A 12,206-nucleotide genomic window follows, 5' to 3' on the forward strand; every position below is an offset into this window, starting at 1 on the left:
GGGTCCGTGAAAATCATTGCTTCATTTGCTTACTAGATAAATTGCCTTTCCTGGTTCAACATTTTCAATCTCATGCTAAACGCTACCATTTCTGAGATTCCCAATTCTTGGCGCCTCAACCTGAGATTAACCATAATTTCTGGAGACTAGATATATATATATTTGTGAGGTCTCAGGGTGGGTGAATGAGAGATACCAGCAGCTTACATTTTTTATCAGTGAGATAATACTTCTATTTTAAATAAGTCCAGCAAGTCTGGAAGTCTGGTGAGATGTCCTCAGGGTGGTATCTGGTACATGCTTTTCGACATGTGTTATCTGTTAAACAGTAGCTTGTTTTCTGATGATAGTAAAGGGTTCTTCTCCCCCCCCCCCATTCCTTTCACTGGCATTCTCTGTGGATAAATGTTGTCTTCAAGGTACAGAAAAAACCCCCCTCTTCTTCACCAAACGATTAATGCTTTGTATTCCACATTTGGTGTTTGCTGTCTGGCATCCTACAAAGCTTGCTTCAAGCCTGAGGAGATACTTGCAATGCTGGAAACTTGAAAAGTAAACAAGTAGACTGCCCCCCCCCCCAAGAATTGTCCTCTAGTTGTCCTTTTTAATATGAGAATTATGAACAATAGAGTCTGCTGCATAACTGAGTCTAGATGGACTTGTGGTCCATGCTGAACATCTTCTGTCCTTCTGATTTCTTGAAAGCCTTCTATGACTGCATTCATCCATCCCTCTAAGCTGCAGGAGGGTAAGTAGTGAAGCCTATTGGGTTGGTATTTGGATGATCGGATCCGGAACAGGTCTTGAAGCTGTTGGTTGCTTATTTTGAAACATGATAGATCATCTGCATTCTCCTCCTCTCTCTGTCCTCAGAGGCCGGAATAAAAGCCCCATTGGACCTGGGAAATATGGCTATGGAAAAGTTCCTTATATCCTCCCGCTGCAGACGGACACGGGACAATCGACACACAAACCCCGCAAGCAACGTCAGTCCATGCAGCCTGCACCAAACCAACAAGGGACTGGTGGCATCTCCACTTTTGCCCATCTGGATAGCCCTTCCCATCATCATCCTGGAGGAACCTACCAAGGTGACCACCAATCTTCTCCAGCCAGGTCTCAGGTTGCGAGCAGCTCTTTCTATCCACAACCGGGGTCCCATTTTCAATCCTTCCCAGCAGCATCTCGAAGTTTGTTCCAGGGCACAGAACGGGGCAGGCATCTCCCTGGAGCGTCTTATCCACCCGTCCAAGGGCAGATGTCTGCTCAGCCGGCCGCTGCAATTGTGTGCACCGGGGCCTACAAGCAGTACAGACTCTGCAATACGAACGTAAGTTTGTCCTTTGTGCTCTGGCCTTTCCACACCTTCTTCCACAAATTCTTGTTTTGAGCTTAGGAGTTTTGCCGAGAAGAAAGGAAGTACACTGGACCTCTTGGGGGATCTGAATTGGATTGGCTTGAATTGAATACTTTATTTGGCCAAGTGTGATGAAAGACACAAGGATGTACATGCAAAGCAACAGAGAGAATAACAAGAATACAGGTAGACTTTGACTTACGACTACAAATTTTGAGCCCAAAATTTCTGTTGCTAAGCTAGACAGTTGTTAAGTGAGTTTTGCCCTGTTTTATTGTTAAGCAAATCACTGCCGTTTTTAAGTTAGTAACAGGGTTGTTAAATGAATTTGGCTTCCCCATTGACTTTGCTGGTCAAAAGATCCTAAAAGGACCCCACTTGACCCCAGGATACTGCAGTCGTCATCAATATTAAGCAGTTGCCAAGTATCTGAATTTTGATCACATGACCACAGAAATGCTGCAGCGGTTGTAAGTGTGAAAAAAGGTCATAAGTCACTTTTTTCAGTGTCAATGTGTTGAATTCACTAAATGAATTGTTTAAGTCAAGGACTAACTGTACCAATAAAAGGAGGAAGTAAAGACGATAATAGTAATAAGAAATAGGAATAATACTACAGCTATACTACATGGGTAAATTTGCATAGACCTTAGTACTATGAGATTAGGTGTTCAGCAGAATGATAGCAAGAGGGAAAAACTGTCCCTGTGTCTAATTGTCTTGGCATATGATCAGTGGTGGGATTCAGTCGGTTTGCATCACTTCGGCAGAACCAGTAGCTAATTTTTTGTTGCCCAGGCCCAGAATGGACTTCCGGAAGTGGCATCCACGCAGAGAACTGGTTGTTCGCATATTTGAATCCCACCACTGCATACGTTGCTCTATAGCCGTGGTGGTGAACCTATGGCACGCGTGCCACAGGTGGCATGCAGAGCCCTCTCTGTGGGCACGCACGCCATCACCCCAGTCCTAGACCTTCAGCTGGGTTTTATAAAACCTTTTTGCTTTAGGCCTCCACCGCCCTGTGCAAAAAAAAAAAAAAAGGTTCAATCAGTCAATTTCAACTTCTCGCGGGAAAAAAAAAGATCTTGCAAAGTTGGAATTGATTGATTGAACTTTTTAGTCCCACCCAGTCTGCCGTTACCACCGCAGCCACGCCTACCCAATGGGCCACACCCACCCAATGGGCCACACCTACCCAATGGGCCACGCCCAATTGGCACCCGATGATACATAAGTGGGATTTTGGTTGCAGTTTGGGCACTCGGTCTCTAAAAGGTTCGCCATCACTGCTGTATAGCACCATCCTGAGGGAAGGAGATGAAATAGTTTATGTCCAGATGTGAGGGATCTACAGATATCTTCTCAAACCTCCTTCTGACTTGCGCAATATACAGGTCTCCTATCTGAATATTTGTCCAGAGCATTACAAAGTTTCTCATGTTATTTTTTTTTATTATTATTTTTTCAAGTGAACACAGCTCCTTTCTGTCTCCACTTCCCCTGCACTCTTCTTCCTTATTAAAAACATCTTTAAGAAAATAGTTATGGGGCAACCCATCATGGTTTCAGCTGCTACCCAGTTGGGTGTCATGACCTCACTGTGCCCTAGATGAATAGTTTAAACACCAAATCATAAAAAGAGAGGGAGGTGGGCTTGCACCGGACCCTGGAAAATCTACTGTGTTTATCCACCTTCTGCATGATCTCCCAGAACATACATTTAGGCAGTAATTTAATTTATTAGCCAAAATATTTTAAGGCTCCTGCTAGCATGCAGAGAACACCATTTTTTTCTTTGATTTGGAACATTCTCTGTGGTTAATATAATTTATTGGGGGGGGGGGGGAAGAGCTCTCCTAATTGGAATTGTAGTGTTGGGTCACTTCCCCTTATGGATTCTGGTTGGGGCAGTTAATTAATAACAAATTAACTCAATCTGCTTTTCTCCATTAGGTCATTTCCTTGCGGTTATAGTTTTAATGTTTTTTTCATGTAGAGCAGAACTCATTTTTCATGAGTGACATGTTGGATCATATACAGTTTCAGCTTAGACGGTTTGGTCTACATGCTTCTGAAAACACATTTAAAGATCAGGGCTCTCTGGAAGGGTGATTTTTTTTTAAATTAAGATTAATCGTCCATTGTTTTAGAAACACTTGAAGTTATATTAGGCACAGGGCAAGAACTGTCTGATCAGTCACCATTTGATAAATAAGACTCAGTGGGATGCTCAGCTGGAAGGGGATGGAATAATTAAAGCAAATAAAAGCATTTAGAAAGAGCTGCAAAAATAGACGGGAATGTTGTTGCTTGCCAGATGTGAAGATGTGTCCCTGCAGGGAAAAAATTCATCATGGTACATACAAGGCTGGGTTGCTGATTGAGTTCCAGAACAATGTACAATGTGTGTAGGATGGTTCATTCATTTCCTTGCTAGCTAAGAAACAGTAGTTTTGAGAACCCAAATAGACCCAAACTGGGTCTATAGACCCAAACTGGAACCAATGAAATGCAATTAGACATGAGCTTGTAGAACCTGTTGGCCATGGGAAGCATGGGAAGATGAGCTAATTCTACATTACATTAACAGAATCTTTCAAGTCTGAAAGTACTCCCCCCACTCTTATAGTCGAGAAACTAGGGAGGGTCCCTTCTGAAATGTTTGCTGCATCCCGATTCCTTCTGCTGGCTCAGCAGCCTCTTATCTTCCCTTTCCTGTGTTCTTCCTCTGTCTCCCAAGGTCATTCACACATACCATTATAGCATTCTTCTGCTTGTGCCTCAGCCCAACTAAATTTGTGAAATGATATATAGACGTCTTGAGTTATAACTATGACCTCCCTGCAACCATCTAACCGCAGTGTTTCTCAACCTTGACAATTTTAAGGCATATGGACTTCAACTCCCAGAATTCCACAGCCAGCAATGCTGGCTGTGGAATTCTGGGAGTTGAAGTCCACATGCCTTAAAATTGTCAAGGTTGAGAAACACTGATCTAACGTCTATTGTATTGACTCATTCCAGTTCTGAATTCCATGGGTGAGCATGATGCTATGTAGAGGCTCTCTTTTCTTGATGATGGCAGGATTTAAGAGGGCCAGAACATGAGGGAAACTAACCAACATCACTTTCCTTCCCCTCCAAAACAATGCAACATTTATTTCGCGTTCTTGGAATTGTCGACAGAACCACACAGCTCATCCAGGAATATTATCTGAAATGTTGGGGGGGGGTGTCTAAGAATGGATGGATTGAGGTAGAACCAAGCTATTGCGATAGCTAACTTTCGGGAATGTCTTTTCCTGAGATGGAGATAGGCCATCAAAATGGAGGAGGGGGAAGGAATCTCTTTTCTAACAGCTGTGTGCTTCCTCCTTCTTCTGTCTTCTGAAATGAGAATTAAAATCAAAGAAACTGTTCTTTTAAAAACACAACGGAGTAGGGCTAGATCAGATCCCACCCTCTGTAGGTCTCTTCAAACCATCCCACTGAATACCCAGACATTGACTTTACCCCCATTTTTTTCTCTTCTGCCTTGGCTTTTCATGCTACACTTCTGATTTCTCTGAAATATTTTCCCGTCCACCTGTAAAGTTCATGACCTTCTCCAATATTTATAGCAGGGCCTGGATCTTCTGTGCCCCTTGTTTGGCTGATGTGGACCTCCTTGGTTTTTTTTCCCAATTATTTCTCAATCAAGCCAGCCCTTCCATCTGTGAATTCTCTCAACAGCCTATATGTTTTGTGGGTTCACTGCAAACAATATGGACCCTTGGGAGGAGCTTTATGGACCCTGCCCCTCTTCCCATTTAGAGTGAAGGGGTTTGATTTCTTGGCCAGATCTTCATCTCAGCATCTCAAGTTTCCTCTTTCAGCCCTTTGGCCCAGCCAGGAGTTTCCAATTACAAATAATTGACTTTGTAAATGGCTTTAATCCATGTTCTATTTAAGCATGGACATTCAAGCCAGATTTAAGCCATACGTTTTGGGATAGAGAGCTTTGTCTTTCTTTTCTTTGCTTAATTAGCCTTTTTTCTGCCCCTTTTTGTCCTCCTCACATTCAATTTAATAACTATAATATACCTTACGTTTTCCCTCACTGTATAATCACCAGGTCTCCTTTTTTTTCCTTTTAATTTTTTCTGTGGCTCTTGAGATTTTCCATATTTCATGATTAAAAACAATTAAACTAACAACAACAACAACAACAACAACACTTTCCCCTCCAAATTAGCTTGGAACCAAAAGAGGCAAAAAAAGGCTATCATACGGAAAACAACAATTGCAGATGCTCTGTTATATCAAGACTTAACATGATTTTAAGTTTTTATTCCAGGAGATGAGGGCCCTGGTCCTCCTAAATTCCAAATAATGTGGTTAATGTGTCTTTCCCACAACTTGTTTTACAGGCCTGCCTTGAGAACAGAAACATCAGAGAGGTGCAATGTGCGTCGTACAACAACAAGCCATTTATGGGCCGTTTCTATGAGTGGGAGCCATTTGCTGAAGGTAAGAAGGCACGTCTGCGGCTTGGTCGAAAACGTGCATCCACCCTCCTTCCCTTTTTGTGATGTTGTTCAGTGTAGAGGGTAGCGGTGGATGGGAATATTTAAATATTTCATCTCCCATCTTATTCTCTACCAATCCTCATGGAAACTGAAATGAGGACCTTCTTGCAAATGGGCCTTATCTGTCATGGTTGAACCTGGTTATTCTTGGCCCCCATTTTGTGAATGCCCAAATGGCATAGGGTTGTTTGAATAACAGAAGAACAGAGTTGGAAGGGATTTTGGAGGTCTTTTAGTCCAACCCCCTGATTAAGCAGGAGACCCTACATGGCTGTCCAATCTCTTCTTAAAAACCTCCAGTGACGAAGCATCCACAACTCCTGAAGGCAAGTTGTTCCATTGGTTGATTGTCCTCACTGTCAGGAAATTTCTTCTTAGTTCTAGGTTGCTTCCCTCCTTGATTAGTTCCCATCCACTGCTTCTTGCCTTCTGGTGCTTTGGAGAGTAGTTTGACCCCCTCTTCTTTGTGGCAGCCTCTCCAATATTGGAACTTTGCTATCATGTCACCCCTACTCCTTCTCTTCATTAGACTTGGCATACCCAGTTCCCTCAACTGTTCATCATTTGTTTCAGCCTCTAGAGCCCTAATCATCTTTGTTGCAGGTGATTGTGGTGAGAAAGGGCAAACCTGCTCTTTGATGTGACTGTGGGATAGGAGGAGGAGGAAATTAAGGACCAAGCATGAGAAACTGTCAAACCCCCACCTCCACCCAGCCTCTGAGGACACCTTGTAGAATCATTTTCATAGCATTTCCTACAGGAACTGAGCAGAGCTTTGCTTCGAAAGCTCGTGAAAATGTCCTAAGTTGAGGACTACCTATAAAAGCATTCCTTCTGTCTGCTTTGGCATTTGGGGAATTCCATTGCAAGCCGGGTGATTTCCCATTGTCGGGAGCTGATCTAATTATTAATAAATAATAATATGCATTTCTGGATGAAAGGGTGATATGGAACTGCGGCATTTAATCAGAAAGAGAATGAAGAACTGTGTGTAGGTAAGAAGCAGTCAGAAAAATATCTTTGGAGCTTTCTTTTTTTAAAAAAACCCATAAATTGGGTCATTTTTTAATTTATAGGTGAAATAGATCCAGCTCAGCACAAAATGTAGAGCTACCACCCCAGTCGGCGTTTATTCCCAGAGCTGTCATTTTGAATATGTGCCCTGTATGCACTAACATAACATGGAAATGGATTTTAAAGCCATCTAATTTACTTAACCAGAACAGTTTCATTTTTTTCCTATCCTCTTTCCTAGTTTTTCTTGGAATTTGATGATGAACAAGGCATTTCAGCAAAAGAAATAAGGGAACCCATTCAGAAAGTTTAATCAAAAGGTAGATTCAAAACTGTTTCCCTTTCACCATTTCATACGGGCCATTTCAGTGTTATTCCCAGTGCTATAAATTGAAATAATGTCATAAATAATGTTGAAGTCCAGTTATGCCATGCCTTCAGAAATTATGGGCCTACAAGCTCTTATATTCCAAATATTGTCAACAACTATGAAACAGAAGAAGACAACCTAAGACTCCTTTGGTGGGTTCCTGAAGGACTGCCAAAAGTTTATTTTATATTGCAATTTTACTGAGATAGAAGAGAAGAATGTTAAATACAATGAAAAACAATCCCATTAGCCATATTTATTTCTCATTAAATTTATCCAGTTGAAATTCTAACTTGACTTCCCCCATTACGTTTTGAATTGTGGTTCCTCAGCAAAAACCTAAATGCAATTCTTGGATCAAGGAAAATTGAGGGAAATTTTTGACAGGCATTCAAGCATACAAGTTTGAGTTATTTTATTGCTCTCCAAACCAAGAACGGTTCTGAACCTCAATATATTCATGGGGAACCCTATGTAGTAGCAAGGATAAAGGAATGAAGGAGAGGGAACCCATACAGCTTAAGGACTTTTAAACAACAAATTGGGGTCACGTCAACACGCAAATGTGGCCTTAGGATATTGTGAATACCTTATTTCCATCATAAGGATGTTTACCACATCAGACATCTCCTGAACTGTGTACTGAATTTGACAAATATGGAGGCAATAGTAGAGTCAAATTTCATTTCTTCATTTTTTTGGGTCAGCTGAGGTTCTTAAGAATCTGGCTTGGTGGATCACCTTCTAAGCTCATGTAACTGAATTAAACCAAGGAATAAGCTCTCTGGCTTTGCTTATCTCACAGGGGAGAGGAAGTTGCTTGAGTCTACGAGAATAGCAAACAAGAATTGGCTGAGATCAGCGATGTCAGGTTGGTGCATTCTGGATGAAGAGAGGTCCCACAGAAGAACGTCAAGATCTGTTTTTTCTTGTTCCAGAACATAGGATAAGGAAGAATGGACTTAAATTACAGAGAGGCAGATTCCCACTGGGTGTTAGAGAAAAAAAATATCCCAATATTAAGAGCAGCTTGACAGAGAAATGGTGGACTCTTCTTCATGGAAGTCATCCAGCAGAAACTGGACAATCCTTTGTCCAAGAAGGTTTATTTGCTATTCCTGCATCAAGCAGGCATGACTTTGCACTTAAGAGTCTACATGAGCGAGTTTCAGATTCCACAAAAGCTTATTGCAACATGTTTGGGTGTCGATTTTTCGGCCTCCTTCATGCTTTCACTGCACACACATTTCTTCTGTCAACACTTCCGATAATGGCACCAACAAAAGGAACAGAGCTATATTTCGCGATGTCCCTGAGCTTCAAAAGAAGGTCCTGAGAAATGTCACCTAAAGTACCTTAAGCGTCGGTGATCCCAAGGGTTCAACCACCTGTCAACACGATGGCTGCCTTTCTCAGCACAAGAGCCCCTCTTTCTTCTGTCATGGTTCTGACAGACAGAGACAAATAAAGCAGATCTCTGAGGCTTGGAAATTCCTCAAAGAACATGTTTATTCATTACAGAGTATTGGCACGATCAAAAGTGAAACTAAGTCTGAATTTCCCACTAAAAATTACCCAGTTCCAAAGTATAATGTCCCACCCACAAAACTGTGCCATCACTATGTTCCCCAATACATTCATTTGGCGGGCTTTCTTATACACGCCCAGTCCCTGATCACGGGAGCAGCAGATGACCTTGGTTCCCACGGGACAGAAGATTATTTTGACTAGCGAAGCACCTGGACATGCCCCCTCCCTCCGTCCTATGTGGCAACCTAGAATGAGAAGAAAAAATGGCTGCAGCCATGCTCATTGTAGAGTTGACATCTTCTCTTGTGAGAGTCGTTGGAAGGAAACCTGGCTGTCTGAACATGGGAGTGATTGTAGCCACAAAGGTAGACAGCCCTGCTTTAGTGTAGTTAATTATCATTAACCTCCCAAAGTGATTTATACGTCTGTGTAAATGGAGGGATGAAACTTCCAAAGGTGCCATGAAGCAAGCATGAAAGAAGCAAAGTCTGATTTCATGTTTGTATGAAATTAATTGAATGCACTCCTTGCTTTCTCCGTTTCTTGGTAATGTATGTAGCTTGTAAGCAAATCCAGAGACAACTAAGACATTAGTGGATGAAGTCCTTCTGGTGAGAAATCTGTGGGTTGAGAAAAGTTGACTGAAGAACTGTGATCTTCGTTTGCAATTTGTACTAAGACCCTGAATGAAATCCTCCATAGATTTCTGTGAGTATGCTAGCAGAAGGACCCAGAAGAGACAAGGAGAATTCCTTTGGATGAAGGCAATCAGCTCAACAGGCTTATGGATATGAGCATCCAGGAAAAGTGAACGTCAAATGATTTAAACATGAAGATGATCTGGAATTGTGCTTTCTCCACATCTGGGATCTTGTGCAGAGCAGTCGAGATTTAAGAAGGTTCCCTCAATCTCCTCTTTTTGTTCTTTGGCAGCCAAAAAGTTTTTTTACTTTTCTTTGTATTTTGTATTTTATATATTAAATAATAGAAACAGTATAAATGAAAAAAAATCACATAAAATATGTTCCATCTGAAGTGAATCTCAGTCAAAATCTATAGATTAACTTGAGCAAATAATTTACTTTATGAAAACCTTAGAGATGTTAAGCAGGACAAGGCTGTGTCCCATTTCAGTCTACCAAAGTCTATTTTGAATACATCTCACAACATGGGCGAAATGCTGGGCTTTTCATAAACTTTTCTAAGAAATGTTTAAATAAAAGAACCTTCCACATTCTTGTTTATTCAGCTCTCTTTGTAGTATGGACTTAATACTGATTTTTTATGAGTTCTCCACCTCTCCATCCCTCAGCTTGCTGGTCTTTAAAAAAAGGCAGGCTTTTTCATCCTGTAAACAAACCTTGGTTAATCTTCCCTTTTGGAAAATGAGTTTTTGTTTCCTGCTATTTTAATTTAGAGGTGAACTCTCAACCTTCCATAATCTCAACCAAAGGAAAATTATCTGGATTTCAGTAGAAGCCAGAACTGAAAAAAAAATAAAAATGCTTGCAGGTCAATGCCAATGAATACCACATTCAGGATGGAGGAAATTTCACACAACTACAACTGAGGAGATGAAGCTGCTGGCTAAATAGTTTGAGGAGCTTATGATAAAACATGGGTTTTTGTTACAGCAATCGGATTGAGGCGAATGGGAGAAAAACAAGCGGTTTTCTTCCCCAAAGACATTAACATATGTATGAAAAGTCCATTAATAGCTCCCTGTGAAAAGATGTGTCGCAACAAAGTGAGGTTAAGGGACAAGGGATCACCTGCTCCTAAGATGTTATTTAACTCAGCTGCCAAGATTTACTGGCGTACCTCTGTAGGCGATCAAATTGCTTAATAAAAATAAAGACAAAGAACTGGCTTTTAAGACTGCGTTGGTCCGTTGGAGGCCATTGGAAATGGCTTTTTGAGAGCCTCCTGCTTCAAAGTCCAGCAAAACCCCAGCAAAGTTGTTGTCCTACTGTTTTCTCTCCTGGATTGTCAGAAACGAATTTCCTCACTTAAACTTCTAACATGGGAAAATACTTTCTAGAACGTAGCTTCCCTTTGGCCTGAAACTTCATCCTTCAAGCAACTGGCCATTATTGGAATCAAGCTAGGGTCGATGTTTGGTGTCAAACAGGGGATTAATTGAAGATAGAAAATCCACAGGGCAGTGTTTTACGTGTCATGAGGGCGAACTGAAGCAAGATGGATGTCCTGGGAACATTCTTTTTCTCCTTCCCTCATGAAATGTGAGCTCCCTTTTGCCTGATCTGCTGTTTCACCCTTCTGGGTTCATCTGTGTGATGCCACTGAGAATAATTGCATCTCAGTGATGGGGAGCTTCTCATCCTTCATCTCAAGTACAGAATATAGAATAACAGGGTTGGAAGGGACCTTGGAGGGAGTCCAACCCCCTGCTTGAGCAGGAGACCCCCATAATATTCTGGACAAGTGGCTGCTCAGTCCAAAAGCTCCAGGGATGGAGCAACATCTGAAGGCAAGCTATTCTACTGATTAATTGTTCCCGTTAACAAGAAATGTTTCCTTAATTTTAAGTTGAATTTCTCTTTGATAAATTTCTAATTGCAGTTGATTTGAACATTTGATTCTTTGTTTTCTGAAATCCTTGGCTCACTGCAACTTCAGAGTTGTCCACCTAAATGTGATGGTTAAGTCAAACTCCCTGCTTTGAACTTGTCTATTAAGTCAAACACTTTTTTTTGGGATGGAAGCTCATCAGAAAAAGATCCAATCTAGATATAAGGAGACATTTTCCAACAGTGAGGAGAATTAATCAACGGAACATCTTGCCTCCCAGCATTGTGGAAGCTGCATTGCTGGAGGTTTTCAAGAAAAGATTGGACAACCATTGATCTTGGTTGATATAAGGACTCTGGCCTTGAGCAGGGGATGGATTAGAAGACCTCCAAGATCCATTCCAGCCCAATTCTATCAATTTAGCTACAGCTGATCTCACTGCTGGCAAAAAAAGTCAGTTCATAGCAAAGACATTCATTACTGAGTAATAAAACATTTGTGCATTTTTATTATTAGTATTACTACTTTTTCTGGCTCTGCATCCAGAATCGGGAGCAGAATCCTGTTTACAAGAATTCAGGAATCCAGCCCTAAGTATGGAACATATGTTGATCGCTTTCAGTTTAATCGCTTCCTTGTTAAGAATTCCCCAGCGTTACTGCTGACATATGGTAAAATAACAATTGAACTTAGGTTTCTTTTTGGGTCTATTCTCCAGATGTTTTCACTGATCTGTGGGGATATGCAAAACCTTACCAATGGATGGGGTTGGGGGTGTGTGGGGGTCTCGGAGCCTTCTGCTATGTTGTTCTGGAGCAGTTGCTGTTTTTCC

The 12,206-nt window shown here is 41.4% G+C and overlaps 1 protein-coding gene across 4 annotated transcripts in view; it reads left to right on the top strand.

Annotated features, from left to right (window-relative positions):
- The window catches only part of THSD4 (thrombospondin type 1 domain containing 4), a 133,985-nt gene that overhangs the window by 20,796 nt on the left and 100,983 nt on the right, over window positions 1-12,206 (top strand). For all 4 annotated transcript variants that reach the window (XR_005556355.1, XM_039340169.1, XM_039340167.1 and 1 more), the window contains exons 5-6: window positions 874-1,330; window positions 5,770-5,869. Coding sequence is in view for 3 of the 4 variants with exons in the window: in XM_039340169.1 (XP_039196103.1) it covers window positions 874-1,330; window positions 5,770-5,869 (557 nt within the window). In the remaining variant the exon portion in view is untranslated. The remainder of the gene's footprint in view (window positions 1-873; window positions 1,331-5,769; window positions 5,870-12,206) is intronic.

This window comes from Crotalus tigris, unplaced genomic scaffold, assembly GCF_016545835.1.
Source record: "Crotalus tigris isolate CLP2741 ecotype Arizona unplaced genomic scaffold, ASM1654583v1 scf7180000017741.1442986301:2390832, whole genome shotgun sequence".
Lineage (NCBI taxonomy): Eukaryota > Metazoa > Chordata > Lepidosauria > Squamata > Viperidae > Crotalus > Crotalus tigris.